The sequence below is a fragment of the Sander vitreus genome, chromosome 8, assembly GCF_031162955.1.
Source record: "Sander vitreus isolate 19-12246 chromosome 8, sanVit1, whole genome shotgun sequence".
NCBI classification, from domain to species: Eukaryota; Metazoa; Chordata; class Actinopteri; order Perciformes; family Percidae; genus Sander; species Sander vitreus.
In genome coordinates this window covers 3251103-3271102 of record NC_135862.1, presented here as the reverse complement: position 1 = coordinate 3271102, position 20000 = coordinate 3251103, and the positions used below count along the sequence as shown (strand labels likewise).

The following is a 20000-nucleotide window of genomic DNA, read 5'->3' as shown; positions in this document are numbered from 1 at the left end:
TAACTTTAAAATGGAGACTCTTAAAGGGGTGATAGAATGGTTATATAGGGTATTTCACACTGGTCTCCTAAAAGGGTATGTAACATTGGTTGGGCTGAAAATGGCCCAGTTGCCATTCTATGGGCCCTTAACTACCCTGTGAATATGGCCCTATTTGGAACAAGAGCGTTTCTTCCAAATATGGTATGCTCATGAATATTTAGATGAGCTGCGCGCTGATTGGTTTTGCGAAGCACATACACATCCATTGGAGACGAGACAGCAGGTCTCATATTTCAGACGCTGCAATGTCATACATTGTTCGTCTGCTATTTCATTAATAAATTCACTTCTGAGACTTTTTTATGCGAGAAATAAATGATTTAAAGCTCAAATATGGGCCGTTTTACAAAAATTGATGGCAAATTGCAAATTTGGTAAGACGTGTCGGACTTTAGGAGCTCTAACAGCAGCAGGCCGCGGCGCTCCATACCCAGGGCAAAGTCACCGTTTCTGGGTTACTGGACTACCAAATGTAGTCCGGAGCTCGGAGCTGGCTGGCTGCCGGCGGAGCTCAGGGCTCGGAGCCGCGGAGCTGGCCGGCTGCCACACACACTCACACACACACACACACACACACACACACACACACACACACACACACACACAGAAAGACAGACACAGAACTGCGCACAGACACACACACACACACACACACACACACACACACACGTCTGTTACCGATAGACTTCCGAAAGTACCGACATGCCCAGACATGCCCGGGCGCGAGCAGCGGCTGCAGCGGGGCTAAAACAGCCGAGACAAAATGCAAAGTTTCGACACTTTCATTACAACTAGTGTTGTTGTAACTTTACCATTGGGACATAAAAAACCTCCACCAAGGAATCACAACTCACCTTGTAGCTAGTCAGCGCACGGAAATTTAGCGGAGAGTGAAGCCCTTAAGGCACGTCCTCTGTGCCGCTGCATTAGATCCAAACTCCCGCTCCATTGTCCGATATACTCGTTCTAAACACTGTTCTCTGGGCCAATAGGCTATTCCGTTTTACAACCTGGAACACTGCATTTACGACCGTGCTTCATTTTCAATATCCTTGAAAAACTTCCAAACTTTCTTCTTTCTAAAGTACACAGCGCAGCTCGTGTGTGAGATCCTGACAGAGCTCCAGTTCATATAGCGGGTCTGTGAAGGGGAAGAGGCCGACCGGGAAGGCATCAAACCCGGCCGGCAGCTGCCACCTGTCACGGCAGATTGTGGAGCTTCTCAAGTCCGATACAGTCATACAAAATTTGCAATTAGCCATCAATTTTCGTAAAACGGCCCATATGTGACCTCTACATAGTAGATTTCTCGCATAAAAAGTCTCAGAAGTGAATTTAGTAATGATATAGCAGACGAACAATGAATACAATTTCTGAGGCAACCAAGATTCAGAAGACTAACTGATCTCAGGTCAGTGGTGAATGTACATTTTGGGGCTTGACAAATTTACAGACTAGAGCCAAATAAAGTAGGAGTTGAGGAATTGACGTCAACTATGAGCTTTGTTGAGATTTGCAGAGGAAAGAGGTGTCAATGGGATTTTGAGGTTCTATGTATGTCCTATTTACCCACCAAACTATGACAAGGTAAAATCCATTTTGCATTCTATCACCCCTTTAAAAGATTTATCTCAGGATTTTATAAATCGATATTGGACCATTCAAATAAAGATCGATTTGAAACGGAAAATCAATTTTTTTTTAAACCTAGCCCTGGAAAAAAGGTAAATCCCGCACTCTGCTTTTGCTGTAGCGTCACCGTTTATTGAAGAAAACTAAGGTTTCGGTCCCTCTGCTCCTTCATCAAGAGTATTTTTGGTGAAGGACAAGAGGGACAGAAACCTTAGTTTTATTTAATTTGCTCTAGCAACAGCAGAGCTCGGGATTTTCCTTTTTCCCAAGTTTCACAGAAGAACTGTTGGATGTGCGAGTTTATACCCTGCCCTACAATCCAACCAAGAATTGTTGAGATATTTCCCATCTGGACAGTGATTGTCATTTTATAGTTTAGATATAAGAAGTAACTCACCAGTTTCTGTTCCTGCAGTCGAAAGCGGCCACACCGTTGGCGTCCGGAGTCCATTTAATACCTGACAGATGGACACATGGAGTCAGTTCACAGCACCATGACACTGATGATATCATTACCTACAGTTAACACACAGAGATACAACAATCTACCAAACGGAAAGTTTCAACACACTCTACAAGTTAGGAATATACTGTAGATTCATGGATGGAGTTTTATTTTGTTTTCTTATTAAAACAGTCCTGCGCAGCAGGGCTCTAATCTTTTTGGTTCGTGCAAAGATGGGAGGCGCTATCACGTAACCCAAAACTGGATTCGCAGGAATTTGGGGCTTTTTGACGGGGTTCGGTTTCTGCCGAACCTTAGATTTTTTTCCCACCGAACAGAACCCTACGCTTGCACTACGCGCGCTACACTGGTCGACGTAATGACGCCGTCGTTGATTACGGGAAGGTGTTAACGTAGGTGGAGCGTTCAATGCAGTAGGCTGTGAGAAAGTGGAAATGGAACTGGTGAGCAGAAAAAGTGTTGTTTGGCAGTACTTTCAGTCAAAAGAAGGCCATTCAAGTCCAGCTACATGTTCAATCTGCAATGCTGATTAGTCTGGTGGTGGCGAGGACCCTAAACAATACACAACATCACCGCTGTTACAACATCTGGTATGAAACATCCGAAAGAATACAAGCTGAGCATGAAGGAATCTACAGACAGCAGCCAGAATGCAGCAACTTCAGGTACGGCAAAGGAAGGAAAGTCATTATGACATTAATGTGTTTACTGTGTTAATGGACTGAGGATGGGACGAGGATTCGGTATTCGGTTTCGGCAGAATCTTAATCAGTGGATTCGGTATTCGGAACCCCACAAATCTGGATTCTGTGCATCCCTACTTTTCCCACAGAGAAAAATGCATCACCATAAACAAGAGGTGGGAGTAGGTCACACATGTGCAAGTTGCAAGCAAATCTCAAGTCTCTGTGGTGAGAATCAAGCAAGTCAAGTCGAGTCCCGGCTATAAGTCAAGCAAGTCACAAGTCAAGTCATACGAAATTCTTAGATCTACCCCAGTTTACACATTTAAATCAGTTTAAAAAGACAGTTGTCGTCATGAGAAGTCTCAAGTCAAAGTCAAGTCTCAAGTCTTGAATACCAAGTAAAAGTCAAATCGAGTCATTTATCAATGTAAGTCAAGCAAGTCTCAAGTCCGCAAATTGGCGACTCGAGTCAGACTCCAGTCAAGTCAGGCGACTCGAGTCCCCCACCTCTGCCACAAACCACGCAAGACCGTTCACTCCGCTCATTGGTCAGATGTGTCTGCAGCGGGAGCAAAAAGTAAATCCAGGAAGAAAGTCTCATGTTCAAACCAGCTCACGTCATGTAAATAATTTTCAGACATTGTTTCGCAGAGCGCCATTCCTACGTCTGCTCTGCTCACCGAGACTCTGCCGACATCGGTCTCCAACTGTAGGGGTGTCGGCAAGCTTGACCGCAGTCTATTTCAGTGAGAGAAATAAGTGTACCGTACGCTTGTTTGGTCTGCTTTTGGTGCGCATCCGAGTGCGATTGCTGCATTGACACCTGCCTGAACAAACCACACCAAGGGGGAAAACCAACACAAGTGCGATTCCACCGAACTAAATGAGGCAGGTGTTAAAGAAATCTGAATCTCACCGGGGTAGATCCTAAAGAAGCCGGTGGAGCTGCCGAAGAACTGCCAGGTAAGCGTTGGATCCTTTTGGAAGTTATTGATGAAGATGTCGTTTAACGCCTCCGAGTTGTAGATGGCATTGAGGATGTTGGGATCTGCACACAGAGGACAGAAACATCCTGAGCAAAGCTGAGCCTCGCAGGAACGGGAAGTGTTCGGGATGTAAAGGGTGACCTCTGACCTTTGTTGTAGACGTTGGTGGGGATCTGGATGTCGCTCTGCAGCGTGTTCACCGGCATGTTGTTGAAGTGCTCGTTCTCCTCCAGGGGAAAGTCTCCGCCCAGCTCTACGCTGTTCCCGTCCTCGTCCGCTGAGTTGATCATCATTGAGTTGTAGTAATCAAACTGATAGGAGACAGGAAGAGGTTCCTTTCAGAGTAATGAAAATAGGCCGAGTTTTATGACCTTACACCAAACGATGGAGACAACGGGAGCACCCGACTCTAGCAAGACTCTGAAGGCCAGATGTACGTACATTTGCGAATGTAGCGTTATCAGCGCCATGGCCAACCTGCAGAAAGCGCACGCTGTGATAATGTACAGATACAGTTCCTGTGTAATGTAGCCCGCTTGTGGCAGGTTTACACCTGCTTTTAAGAGGCGGAGAATTTTTACCGCAAAATAGAGGCACGCTGTCACGGGCAGTTTTTGTACATAACGCGAATACGTAATTAGGCGCACTTTACACTTCCCCTCCCATCTCTTTATGGGAAACTCCCACTGTCCCCTTGACCCTCCCGTGAATGCACATGCATGACATGGAAAAGCGCGGCCTGTTTGTACATACCTTGCCATGCTTTTACGTGCACGTTGCGAAACAAATACGCCTGAAGTGGGCGCAAAAGCGTTAGTACATCTGGTCCTGAGGGTTTCTTTATGATATTGGAAAATAGTCTGCAACAGTGAAATCGCTTGAAAAGTCGTTTGGTGTAAGGTCGGCAGAAGTTGCTGACTTTTAGAGAAAATTGAAGTTATCATCTATCCTCAATCAACCGTCACCATTAAAACCTTAAAAATCCTGAATCCTATAGACCAATAAGTATTCAAAACACAGACTGTAAAATTTTAGCTAAACTTCTTGCTACTAGGATTAATTACATTATACCAAAAAATTGTGGGACATGACCAAACTGGCTTTGTCCAAAACAGGCAATCATATTCAAACATTAGGAGTTTATTAGGTATTTTACAGTATGTTAAAATTAAGAAACTTAATGCATTGGTGGTATCATTAGATGCTGAAAAAGCATTTGATCATATAGAGTGGGATTATTTGTTTAAAATTTTAAAGGAGTATGCTTTCGGAGACGGTTTTATTGAATGGGTTAAATTGTTATATTCTGCACCACAAGCATCAGTTTCTATTATGTGGGTAATGTCTTCTTTCTCTATAAGTAAAGGTACCAAACAAGGATGCCCTTTATCTCCTTTATTATTTGCATTAGCAATGGGACCTTTGGCGGACAGGATTAGATCTAGTTCCTTAGTTGCCGGTATTCAAACTAAAAAACAAATACACAAGATTTCACTGTATGCAGATGATGTTCTTTCATTTTTGAACAATCCCATTTCCTCTGTCTCAGCTGTTGTCCAGATAATAAATGAGTTTGGGGTGTTCTCTGGCTATAAAGTCAACTATAAAAAATCATTAGCTTTACCGCTAGGGAACTTGACTTGTTCTGACCTATCGGGTTACATTCCTTTTCAGTTGTCTCCTCATGGGTTTAGATACTTGGGAATTAATGTCTGCTGTAATTTTGATGATATGGTAAAATGAATGTAGACCCAGTGGTGAATGAAATTAGAAAAAATCTTCAAAGATGGAGTCTTTGTTAATATCATTACTTGGCAGAGTTGCCATTATTGAGATGAATGTCTTACCCAGGCTATTATATCCATTGCAGATGCTACCCAATTATGTTGTTGTATTTTTTAAATCACTACATAGTTTGATATGTACATTTGTATGGAAGGGCAAGCGCTCAAGATTTAAATTGGAGAAACTGCAGTTACCAAGGGACAAAGGGGGGTTAGCATTGCCAAATATAATGTATTATCACTGGGCCTCACAAATAGGATATATTACTGAATGGTTAAATAATGATGCTAATTCCACATTTCTGGATTTGGAAAATATTGGATGTGAACCTGTTCTGTCAGATATGCCCTTTATAAATAATGCAATCTCACTACAGGGAATGAAAGATAATGTTATTGTTAGAAATACCCTTAAAACGTAAAATCAAGTATGTAGACACTTTGGGATTAAAAATCAATTCTCTGCTCTGACGCCTATTGTTTGCAACCCTGACTTTGAATTGTCTCGTTTAGATGTGGGTTTTAAAACATTGAATGATGCTGGTATCTCTCAAATACAAGACCTGATCTCAGATGGGATTTTAAAATCTTTCTCTCAACTCAGAACTGAATTTGAACTCCCTCAAACACAATTTTTCCATTATTTACAGCTTAGGAGTTATATCCATTCTATACCAACATATATGAGTGGCTTGAATAAGAATCCGCTTGAAAATATACTATTAAAGGCTTCTTCTTTAAAGAAGAAAGTATTGAGTTATATTTACTCTCGAATGTTTGTCGATATCCCTACGATCAATAGTAAAACTTCTTGGGGTGAAGATTTTGGTTCCCAACTGGATGAGGGGATGTGGAAAAGGATCTTGTTGAATGCAAAGAAAATGACATGTTCTACTAAATCCTATGAGACTCAATATAAGATTATCCACAGACTGCATGTTACCCCTGCTATTCGATGTAAATATGACCCTATGTGCTCATCATTATGTGTGAAATGTAAAAATAGCTGTGGCACTTATAGACATCTAATGTGGTCATGTCCAAGAATCTCAAGTTTCTGGCTATCGGTCCAAAACGAGATTAAGAACATTTTTAGGTTTGATATTCCACTAAATCCATACCATTTTGTACTGGGACTGGATACCAATTGTGATCGTAGGTACAGGTACATTCTTAGAGTCGCTTTGTATGCTGCACGCCTCACTATACTACATAAATAGATAGATGAAGATCCTCCTAATATTACAATGTATGAAAAATGTATGTCCATCTTGCCATTGGAGAGATTATCACATGTATTAAGAAATACGCTCAATGTTTTTGTAAGGGAATGGTCCCCATTAGAATTATACCTGAAAGAAGAATGGCCTAGAGTAATGTGTATAGGGGTAGGAATTTGAAAAGTGACTGAAAAAGCACACAAAATATTTAATTTTGCACTGCAACTGCTAGTTTTATTTGACTAACTCTCATATATGTATATGTGTGTATGTGTATGTATGTATGTATGTTTCTATATATGTGTGTATGTGTATGTATGTATGTATATATATGTATGTATATGTATATATATATATATATTTCTTTATTTTTTTTTTTTCTTTATTTTTTTTTTTTATTTATGTGACTGTCTGTTTATGTTTGTCTTGTATCACTTGTGGTTTCTTGTATTGTCTCAAATTAAAATAAATTAAAAAAAAGATTAAAAAAACCTTAAAAATCCTGAAGACATTACAACAAGGTGTCCCTCCAAAATAAAAATAAAAAAATAAGGATAAATAATGAGTTAGTTTTACTCTGAAATTTGTGGGAAAAATGGAACGAAAATGCTAAAGAGTTACTTTACTTTTTTTTTTTTTTTTAACAAATGGGAACTTGTTTTTAGAATGAAAGGTACTCCAGTCAGTATTAGGGTTGGGTATTGTTTGGATTTTTACAATTCCGATGCCGAACCAGTACTTTTAAACTGATTGCGATTCCTAAACCGATTCTTGAAAAACTGAAAATGACATCAAAGAAAGGCTCTTTTTATAGTGTTCGACATGCTTCCCACTTTGCACGTAATCGTTTTGAAACATTTGCTGCATTTTGCGATGTCGGACTCCTTGGCCGTGAAATACAGCCACACTTCGCTTTAGGCATTTTAAATGCACTAAAAACTAGCTAGCTAATGATAGACTAGCAGAGCATGTGTAATATGTTTACTAGCGATCACGTGCAGTGAATGGTTAATATGCTTTTACGTCCGTTTTGGTGAGCCCAGAGGGAAAATATGGCATTTTAAAGTAGCCTACATTTACGGTAGCTAGCTAACGGTAGACTACAGAGAAAGTGAGATATTTTTACGTCCGTTTCGGAGCGACAGAGGGAAAATATTTCCGTCGACACATTAAGTGGAATTGTGGTTGTGTAGGAACCGGTTCCATAGTGGAACTGGGTTTCGGTACCCAACCCTAATCAGTATTGGTGTATTCTGTCAAACGGGCCGATTGCTTTGTGTCCAGTATTGCTACTTGCATCAATGGATCAATAAACATTACGTTACATGTCATTTAGCTGAAGCTTGTATCCAAAGCGACTTCCAATTTACATTCAGGCACAATTTAAAAAAACAACAACGTTTTATCTTATCTTGAAATCATTATGTTCTACACTTTATTTATGTCGTCATTTTATTCTCATATCAAGTTTCAAACATATAAAAAGTTTGATGCATTTTCATGATGCAGAATGTACATTACATTCTTGACATTACCAGTGGTGGAATGTGACTAAGTACATTTACTCCAGTACTGTACTTAAGTCCAAATGTTGAGGTACTTGTACTTTACTTGAGTCTTTTCTTTTCATGCCACTTTGTACTTCTACTCCGCTACATTTCAGAGAGAAATATTGTACTTTTTACTCCACTACTTTCATCTGTTCCAGCTTTAGTTACTAGTTACTTTACACGTTAAGATTCCTGCACACAAAACACATGTAGTTTATAAAATCTGATGTTTTATTATGAATGAAACTAGCCAACAATATAATGGCCTACAAGTCCAGCTGAGATGATCAGACCATTAAACACACAACTGGTTGGATCCTTTACACTTTCTAAAATGGGAGGATTATTACTTTTTATACTTTAACTACGTTTTCCTGAAGATACTTACATACTTTTACTTAAGTAACATTTTCAATGCAGGGCTTTTGACTTGTAACAGAGTATTTTTACAGTGTGGTATTAGTACTTTTACTGAAGTGAAGGATCTGAATACTTCTTCCACCGCTGGACATTTCATAATATTAATCACGTGAAATATATAAAGTAGTAGTGTAACTGGTAAAGTGTTGTTAATTAGCGCCAATTGACCATTTACTGTAACATCCAGCTTTGACTAATTCACATTGTGTCTAATTAATTGAGTTAATGAGCATGCACTACTCACTAGTGCATACTCCACTGCTGCTGGGCTTAATGCTTTGTGCTTTGAGTGAATTATATTAATATGACCTACGTGTGCTTCAGTATATTTGTACAACACGTTTCTCTTGGTCTGTGTGTAGCTTCTTTGCTGCAGCGTCGACCCAGTTCCCTCTGAGGATCACTGAAGTCTGATCTAATCTGATTTCAGGTGTCAGCTGAAGCTTTACAGCTTTAACCTGCCGTTGCTTCTGACCCACGCTCCAGTTAGCGTGCTAACGTTAGCATTCAGCTTAGAGCACAGCTGAGACTTAGGGCCACTTAAACAGCTGATGGGTTACCCAACCGTTCAGTTCTCTGCAGGTTTAAAATGTGGAGTAAAAGAAAGAAAAGGAGTATAACATAGGGCTGCACAATATATCGTTTTTTTTTTTGTGTTAGTTCAGGGGTGTCAAACATATGGCCCGTGGGCCAGAACCGGCCCGCCAAAGGGTCCAATCAGGCAACATGACATCACTTTGCGTAAACATACACGCCCACAAGTGGCGTGTTATCTGTACGCATTTTGAGCTATCCGCGTGTATGTCTACGCTGTACACAGCGGACATAAACATACACGCCACTCGGCGTGTTATTATCGCCACTTGTAGTGTTATTGCGAGAAGAAAGCGTGACACGCGGGACGTGATCCCCGGTCTCCTGGGTGAAAGTCCTGTATTTGACCCATCCTCCCCCCCCCGACCAGCCTCCCTACGCAGATTTTTGCCCTTTCATACAACTCGCTACGGCGTAAATTCACACGCAATCGCAAGGTAATGTAAGTCAATGGAGGCCAAACGGGCGTTGATAAACGTGCTGTGTCATACACACGCCATCAGTCTGAATCAGGCCCACTGGATGATTTAGAAAAGTATATCCGAGTTCTGAGTTTTTCTCAGAACATTACCCCTCTCTCCCGTGTCCGTAACATTATTTTTTTCCAACAATGGCCTTAGAACGCTGTCGCAGCAGAAGCACCTTGCGTTTGCCAACATCACGCTAACAAGAAACTCTTTGGCAGAAATAGTTTCTGATCTTTCTGGAGTGGTTTACTGGTCCGGCCCACTTGAGATCAAATTAGGGGAATATGGCCCACGAACTAAGATGAGTTTGACACCCCTGAGTTAGTTGGAGAATGACAGTTAAATGTAACTGTCATTCTCTTTTTAGTGCTGCCTTTTATATTCAATTCAATGTTCAATTTGTTCAATGAAGAAAGTTGGAAATGATTTCCTTTTTAATTCGACATCCATTTATTGTATTTTAGCAGAACACTGAAAGCAGCAGAAATGCAGAACGGAGTACATTTTAATATCCGTTTATCTATCGGAGGTAATACCGTTATCGCCATATTCAACAACGTTACCCTTATATCGTGCAGCCCTAGTATAACGTAATCATGAGCAGCTGGAAGTGTCCTTTCAAAACCAACCGTTAATGAAGCGTTGAACTCGTGGTACAGGTCGGCGTCCTCTGCAGACTCCGCCAACCTCTAAGACAGGAAACAGAAATGTCTTCATGAGTCGTGTGAGTGCAGCAGAGAAAGATAAAACAACGTGTACCAAGTGAAGGATAATCTGCCAGTTAAAGGTGCTGTAGGTAGGATTGTGAAGATCCAGGACTTGAAATGTGAACATTGACAACTTCTCAGTCCCTCCCCCCCTTTCTGCTAAAGCCCAAAACGGTCTCCTAAGCCCCTCCCCCCACAAGGGAGAATGAATGCGGGTGCATGAGTAGTGATTGACACGCAGTTAGACACCCCCCCCTGGCCCTGATTGGTGCATCTGAACAGTTAGACACCAGAAAAACAGAAAAGAAGCAGTATTTACCAGGTAACGTTACCTTAATTTAATAGAACAATTTATTATAATATTCCACAATAATACTTAATTCACAATAGCTTTGTTAGGTGTGTTTGAAGTCTAATGACATCAAATAATAAATATATTTGTCGCATGAAGAGTTCGAATGCTATGACACTAAAAATACAGAACAAATAGGATAATAAAAAATAAAACTTGTCCATTAAGAGGTGTTACAATTAGTCCCACCTTGGCTAGATAAGATAATATATATAATGTAATATAATATGCCAAACAAGAAAACAATGTAAGACCTTTGTGAACGAAATTTCAGACTTTTAAGGTCTTACTTTTAGAATATTAAATTTAAGACTAATACTTTTAAGACCCCGCGGGTACCCTGTAATTCATCATCATCATCATCATCATCATCATCATCATCATCATCATCATCACGGGTTACATAAGACAGAAAGCTGTGAGCAGCCAAAGCAGTTAAACCCGTAAGACCCTCTCAGATTGTTTCATTTGCCCTGGCAGGCACAACAAAGCCAACTGAAGAGAGATTTAATTAAAATGCCAGAGATTAGTCCACTTAACTCATCATTGGGGTTGGATATAGTCAGTTTTTTTTCCGAAACAGTGCCTAAACTGCACCGTGAGCAAATACAAACCATTGTTTTTATTGAAAATCTTTTAGGCTACATTTACATCGCTACGTTTAGGTGTAAGAAGCCTCTTTGTCCTCACCTTCACGGACTTCATCTTGCTTCCCAACATTCGCTCGATTTCATCTGAATAATCCTTCACCAGGTCGTTTCCGTCCACCTCCACGATCTTAACGATGGACTCGACATCCTTCAGTTTCTGAGAGCAAACACAGATCGTAAACTGATGGATTCAACGATACCAGAACTCTTTATGTATTCATTTAGTGGACGTATTCCCCAGAACACCAGATGCAGGGGCGATTCCAGGTTTTTTTTAAGTGGGGTTGCACAGGTCATTGAAAATCTGCTTAGAAATATGGGAAATATTGGATAGAACAACAACACAATGTAATTCTGCTAAATAAAACATGACATTCATTATTAGTTTCACTTGTTTTTATTTTAAGCAAATTGTATATCATTCATATTTCGGTGGGGGGGGGGGGCACATAGCCTATCTAGCCCCGCCCCTGACCAGATGTCATTTGTCTCTCTGGTGTTTCTATAGTTGTATAATAAACTTCAGGAACTCCTGTTATTCTGTTTGTGTTGTTTAAAGGTCCCATGGCATGAAAATGTCACTTTATGAGGTTTTTTAACATTAATATGAGTTCCCCCAACCTGCCTATGGTCCCCCAGTGGCTAGAAATGGTGATAGGTGTAAACCGAGCCCTGGGTATCCTGCTCTGCCTTTGAGGAAATGAAAGCTCAGATGGGCCGATCTGGAATCTTCCCTTTATGACGTCATAAGGGGAAAGGTTACCTCCCTTTTCTCTGCTTTGCCCGCCCAGAGAATTTGGCCCCCCCATGAGAGAGAGACATCATGGCTTGCAAACGAGCAAAGTGGCAGTTGGTCAAGTCCACACCCCCACCCTCCACCTTGCCCCCCCCCTCTCTCCTCCTCAATAGCATTTAAAGCTACAGACACAGAAATGGCACATCCTAAGGAAAGCTCATTGTGGGACTGGCTCTAGTGGCTGTAATTCTGCACCAAATTCAGCAAACTCAGCTCCCTGGCTTGAAAGCCCTGAGTTTTATGACCCAAACATCCACCCCGACCTCCTCCCTACACGGTCCACAGCGCTCTTATACAGCAGCAGTCAATGTGGTAGCTTGACGTGGTCATACTCAGATTCTAGTCAGAATATGAGTCTGATTCTGCTCCATTGGGCTGTCACTATAGGGTATGTTTCAAGCGAACCAGGAAAGAAAATGCCTCTACACTCAATTGGATAGACCTACAACCAATCAGAGCAACAGATAGACCTACAACCAATCAGCGCAACGGAGACAGACGTCACAAAAGCTGCAAGTCAAAGTCAGGCTTCGGCAGAGCAAAGGCAGAGGCGGCAGTTTCAGTTACTGTTGATCATCTGTCCATCATCGTATAAAGCCCGCTCTGACAATTTGATTGGTCCGAACAGCTCTGGTTCGGGCATAGTTGCTCCACAATGGATCTGTTGTGGGCGGGGCTAAGTTCGGCTGGCATCCAGGCTATCAATGAGGTGCACACAGCAAAATAATATGTTGAAAACATTTAAAGTACAGTGCTTTACTTTTATATGTATGCATGGTTAATGGGAACAGCCTGAATAATGAGATGATTTGCAAACGAGTTATATTATCTCTTGTTTAAAGCATACATTTAGTTATTCTGTCAATCTTTTTTGGCTCCAGTCGGGGATCTTAATTTGATCGGCTTTATTTCCAGACAGTAATTGAAAAAGGTGAAACGGTGAAAGTGATCCAACCGTGTCGGCGGATTGGTTTGTTTTTATTAAATCACTAGGATTGAAAGACTCACTCTCAGATTAAATCAGCTGCTGCAATGTGGAGATGAGTGTTTTTGTTTTCACAGCGAGGCGCTTTGAGGTAATCAGGTCACTTTCTCTGGATCAAGAAGCTCGAGGTGGATCAGCCGGCTGAGAGCGAGGAGGGACAGCCTAGTCTGGTTATTTACACTCTGAATCACTTCATTAAGTAATTCGCTAAGTCCAATTAGTCCAAAGCAACACAATCACTGACATAGTCTAGAAATCTAGACCACCCTAGCGGCAGCAAATGTAATTTGTAGCAAGGGTCAGTCTAGCAACTCTCCGTTGGCTTGCGTGCTGGAAAAACCAAACTCTAGTCAGGCCAATCACATCGTGTATAGAGTCGGTGGGCGGGGCTTAACATAATGACGGCAGAGTTGCGACGGTTCCGCATGAGTTCACTGCTACTTGAAAACAAAGACGATGGCTGCTGTTGCTGGCGAACAGCGGTCTTTGGAATCGGCTTTGGCCGTGACTCTGGAAGACTTGGAGTTCAGCTTTTCTTTGAGAAAAGAACAAAGAACGGCACTGAAGTCATTCTTAAAAAAGGAAGATGTGTTCGGAGTTTTGCCGACCGGATACGGCAAAAGTTTAATCAATCAACTAGCGTTGCTCTGGTTGGCTATGAGTGCAGAGGGAATTTGAAAGACAACCGTTGATCCCGCCCCTCGGATTGAGCCCTGCCAATGGTGAGTTCCCAGACCCAACATCTTGATGTGGGTCTGGCTCATCAGGCTATCGCTAACACAAATACATGCAGAAACCAACATTTGGTTTTACCTCAGTGGATCTTTTGTCTCTAAATTGCATCCATTAACACCTGGAACTTTGGGTGAGACTTTAAAGGAATTCAGTTCACCCAAAAACAATACAAATTGTGCTGTAGTACTTGTAATTTACTCAGCTCTCTATGGTCCCAGAAAGTTTTATTTTGCATGGGCCCGACCCGAGCCTGACACAGTTAAAATCCAAAAAATTTTCTCACACTAATGACACATGTACGTTTGTTTGTGTGAAAGCTTTCATTAAGCAGCTGTAGGAAGGCATTCAGAAATGTCAACAGATGAGGTCATCAGCTCACACGGGGCAACAAGCGCACGTTAACACAGGTGTGCACATACATAATAAGCTGTTTTACATTTAAAATGTTCAATATCTTATCGCGCTGATGTGACAGAGCCTGACCCGAACCAGAACATCATTTCTAAATATCTGTCCCAACCCGGCCCGGCACGTCAGGTACCATCGGGTACTGCCAGGTACTGCCGGGTACTGCCGGGTCCCGACGGGTCCCGGCGGGCTCGGTTCGGGTATCTATCCTCTAGTTTGCAAGTGTAGGGGAAAGTAAAACTACTGGCATCAACAGAAAAAAAACTAAAAATCCCAAATCTGTTAATCAATAAATAACCAAAATGAGCGTGATTGTGTGAATGCATGCGTGTAGATTTGCATTTAAATATTGTTTAAAGTTTGTAATCAGCTGTTATATTGATGTTTTTTTTTCTCTTTCCTTCAATAATAAATCACTTGAATAGAGATAAAAACTGTTTAATACAGACACCAAATGGTTATATTTACTATTTTATTATATTATCTTACTGTGTGGAAGTGACTGGGGTCATTATTTTATGTGTAAGTCAACATTACGAGGTGCACCTGAATGCACCATGAAGTCCATACGCTATGCCCTTTGTTGTTTGTTTCCAGAACTTTTTTCCACACTGTTGTTTCTCCATCATCTCTGACTCCGTCAGTGGCTGGGGTGTCTGAAAAAGTGCAGCTGCAGGCTACGTTACTTTGTGTCTTTAGCTGCATGCTACATCCCGGTAAGCTATGCTGTGTCCTGCACTGTGATGTGTCAGTCCATAGTATGTTCAGCTAGTATATACTGTAGTGTGTCCATGAAAACAGCAACATGGAAGCAGAAAGTGTTTCTGCTGGGTGGTTTGTTCTCACTACAGGAGGTGGTTGTGTGTTTCGGAAAGCAGACAAACTGCAGACTGACTCTGATGAATCTAAATCTGACAGATAAATGGATGAATGTCTAAAATCAGAACAGGGCACAAATCCTGATGCCGGTAAAGAGGGCTTGGTCCTCAATCTGGGCATTACCATGATCCCTGTGTGTGTGTGTGTGTGTGTGTGTGTGTGTGTATAATGACACAGACAGACGCTCTGCTGTTATTGCTTTATAAAACGAGTCAACCTCTCTTCCTAAAGTTAAAAGAGACCCAGACTGGGTGTTGAAAGGTTGTGAAAAAGGAGCAGTGAAGTGGGATCAGCTGCTGGTTCCAGAAGTATTTTTCCCACTGTGAATTCATATTTTTCTTTTACAGACTTACTCCAGCTTTCGCTCCATAGAAACACAGAAGTCTCCCAGAAAATGCATTCGTCCTTTTTATGATATTACGTTCAAAATGTGCCTGTTTGAAACGGGCCGATTGCTTGGGCTGTGGTGTTTCTGCATGTAGCCTTCTACAGAACCATTGTACCCTCAAAATAACTTACAGAGACCCCAAATCACTTACTATGCAACTCAACCCTATACTACTGACTTACTATGTAGTGCAATCAAGTTATTTTTCAGTGTACTTCTACTTCAGAGGAAAACATTGTAATACTACATTTGCCTGTAAGTGAAATGTTAATGGTTTACGTTGCAGATTCAGATTTTACTCAATCCCAAAGCAAAAGCTTTCCGTCTCGCCTGTGACTCACACAATCCTACACCTTGTGTGCACAGCAGGTGTAGCCAGTTAAAATATACATTCAGCGGCACATATGGTCCGCTAACGGTCCGCATACGTTACGCATTCAATGTAGCCAAAGCGTAAGCCTTACCTTTCAGTTGGGCGGCTAAGCAGTTAGCTTTTCTAGTTTTCAAATGTACGAGCAAAACCAAGCTCTGTTATAAGCCTAGACGTAGCAATCAAGCATTCTCCAGGGTTGGTTATGCCGTGACAGTATGTCCACAGGCTTTTTACCTTCGAGATTTAACAAAGATGAAGATAATTTCTACCACCGTTGTTGATTAGAGGGTGACACAGGAATCAACTGTCGCTCCCATCCCATCCCGAGCCCACAAAAATACTCCCGTCATATCCCGATCACGTGACTGCCCCATCCCAAAAATCCTGTCCTGCAAAATCCCGAGAGAAAGACTCCCGAATCCCGTCCCGCTCCCGTTTCGTTCCCTATGTTGTCTAAAGTTATCAGACTCTGTTGCCCCCGCGGGAATATCGTGACCCGTGGGAGTCCCGAAATATTGTCACCCTCTATTGTTGATCTGTTGTACTGATGATTGATCTAATATTGTGTCCTCCAAAAGTTATAAAGACGTTTTACTTCAGGAATCAATACTTAACCTCACGAATCTATTGGTTCTCAACTGGCATTCTGGGAAATGTAGGGAACCACTCACTGAAACTAAAATGATACTTTATGCGTCTACGCAGCCGTGAATGACCGCACGGGAACCATTCTCAGGTACTGCATTAATAAAAACTAACAGAACCATTGTCCATGACTTTGTTTACCTTCTGCAGCAGCTGAGAGCCGGAGTATTTGGTGGTTAAGTCTCGAAGCTGAACGGAGAACTCAGACGCCCACTGCTGCACCCTGAAACACAGACAGATGAGGAGTCAACAGTTACATACAACATAAAGGCTCAAAACTACAGGATACAAGAGAACAGCATCATAATTATCTGTAGTGGTGGTCAACACAACACTGTAGACCCCACAGTGGACGACGACACCATGAAAAGAATCTGGCATGTATGATTGCAAGACATCTAAAATAAAGACAAAGACATCCTTGTAAATAGGGCTGGGTTAAAATAATCGATCTTTGTTTGCATGATCTGATATCGATTAATAAAATCCCTAAAGCAATCATTTAATATATAAGATAAGATAGATAAGATAAGGTAAGATATACTTTATCGTCCCCGAAGGGAAATTTGTTTTGGACTCTGTCCGTTCCGCAGCTTTACAAAGACAACACAAAATACAGAAAATAAACATCTCAACACATACTCTCATGCAACACAAAACATGCTCTCATATACATTAGACAGGTCCCTATATAATAATACTCTCTTATACATTAGACAGGTCCCTATATAGTAATACTCTCATATACATTAGACAGGTCCCTATATAGTAATGCTCTCATATACATTAGACAGGTACCTATATAGTAATGCTCTCATATACATTAGACAGGTACCTATATAGTAATACTCTCATATACATTAGACAGGTCCCTATATAGTAATACTCTCTTATACATTAGACAGGTACCTATATAGTAATACTCTCTATACATTAGACAGGTCCCTATATAGTAATGCTCTCATATACATTAGACAGGTACCTATATAGTAATACTCTCTTATACATTAGACAGGTCCCTATATAGTAATGCTCTCATATACATTAGACAGGTACCTATATAGTAATACTCTCTTATACATTAGACAGGTCCCTATATAGTAATGCTCTCATATACATTAGACAGGTACCTATATAATAATACTCTCTTATACATTAGACAGGTCCCTATATAGTAATGCTCTCATATACATTAGACAGGTACCTATATAGTAATACTCTCTTATACATTAGACAGGTCCCTATATAGTAATGCTCTCATATACATTAGACAGGTACCTATATAGTAATACTCTTATACATTAGACAGGTCCCTATATAGTAATGCTCTCATATACATTAGACAGGTACCTATATAATAATACTTCTTATACATTAGACAGGTCCCTATATAGTAATACTCTCATACACATTAGACAGGTCCCTATATAGTAATACTCTCATATACATTAGACAGGTCCCTATATAGTAATACTCTCATACACATTAGACAGGTCCCTATATAGTAATACTCTCATATACATTAGACAGGTCCCTATATAGTAATGCTCTCATATACATTAGACAGGTACCTATATAATAATACTCTCTTATACATTAGACAGGTCCCTATATAGTAATACTCTCATATACATTAGACAGGTCCCTATATAGTAATACTCTCATACACATTAGACAGGTCCCTATATAGTAATACTCTCATATACATTAGACAGGTCCCTATATAGTAATACTCTCATATACATTAGACAGGTCCCGTATATAGTAATACTCTCATATACATTAGACAGGTCCCTATATAGTAATACTCTCATATACATTAGACAGGTCCCTATATAGTAATACTCTCATATACATTAGACAGGTCCCTATATAGTAATGCTCTCATATACATTAGACAGGTCCCTATATAGTAATACTCTCTTATACATTAGACAGGTACCTATATAGTAATACTCTCATATACATTAGACAGGTCCCTATATAGTAATGCTCTCATATACATTAGACAGGTCCCTATATAGTAATACTCTCATATACATTAGACAGGTACCTATATAGTAATACTCTCATATACATTAGACAGGTCCCTATATAGTAATGCTCTCATATACATTAGACAGGTCCCTATATAGTAATGCTCTCATATACATTAGACAGGTCCCTATATAGTAATGCTCTCATATACATTAGACACGTCCCTATATAGTAATGCTCTCATATACATTAGACAGGTCCCTATATAGTAATACTCTCATATACATTAGACAGGTCCCTATATAGTAATACTCTCATATACATTAGACAGGTCCCTATATAGTAAGCACATTAACTCCTCCTTTCAGTGTCAGTATTTAATTGAACAACCTTCTTGGCTGCATTCTCCGCAAAAAGTGTAGCACAGCCTTTGCACAATGAGATATTGCACAATCCCAATAGCCTACGTATTGCACAAATGACACATTTCCACATAACCTATGCAGTACACAATGACATATTGAACAATCCAACAGCCTATGTATTGCACCACTAACATATTGCATAACCCCAATAACCTACTTATTGCACGATGACATAGCACAACCCAGCCAGCCTACATGTTAGTGTTGATAAGCGTAATGGACATAGGCACAAATGAGTGTTTATATCGGTTTAGCCTGCCTTTACACCATGTATGTATAACCCATTACCACCTTTTGGGGGGGGTCAGTTCTTAATGTAAACATTAACCTGGTGCATTACTGGCCCAGTCAGAGTGCAGACATAAAAGAACATTCAAACCAGTTAAATATAAAAAGGAACAATAAAGGACAGCAATGATGAAGAGAAACAAACAAACCAACAAACTGAAAACTGAACTCAGGTGGGAAGAACAAGAAGAAACAGAGAGACTACAGACCAAATCACACAAAAACGACATCTGGGGCCGTTATTTTGAGATATGATATATATATTGAGATATGTGAAATCTGCAAACTTGTTTCTTTCTGTTGTCATTTTCAGCAATGACTGTATTGTTTCAACAAATTCATAAAAACTCAGTTGCAAGGCTAAAGTATTAAAGTATTAAATCTTGAACATTTAAAGAGATATAGTTAAACACAGAGGTCCGACCTATCTGTGGTCTCTGCTGTGTTTATTTTCTGTCCCGTGTTGCATAGCTAGCGTCTTTGATAAACCAAATCTAATGTTACGAACAGCAACATGTCTGTAAACATGGAAACTGCTAGTTTGG

General features: G+C 40.5%; 1 protein-coding gene across 1 annotated transcript in view; it reads right to left on the bottom strand.

Annotated features, from left to right (window-relative positions):
* The window catches only part of LOC144521652 (voltage-dependent calcium channel subunit alpha-2/delta-4-like), a 113201-nt gene that overhangs the window by 81650 nt on the left and 11551 nt on the right, over window positions 1-20000 (bottom strand). Inside the window, exons 3-8 of the mRNA XM_078256209.1 lie at window positions 16907-16988; window positions 11597-11713; window positions 10477-10536; window positions 3961-4123; window positions 3743-3874; window positions 2072-2132 (exon numbers count right to left, since the gene is read on the bottom strand). Of these exons, the coding sequence (XP_078112335.1) occupies window positions 2072-2132; window positions 3743-3874; window positions 3961-4123; window positions 10477-10536; window positions 11597-11713; window positions 16907-16988 (615 nt within the window). The remainder of the gene's footprint in view (window positions 1-2071; window positions 2133-3742; window positions 3875-3960; window positions 4124-10476; window positions 10537-11596; window positions 11714-16906; window positions 16989-20000) is intronic.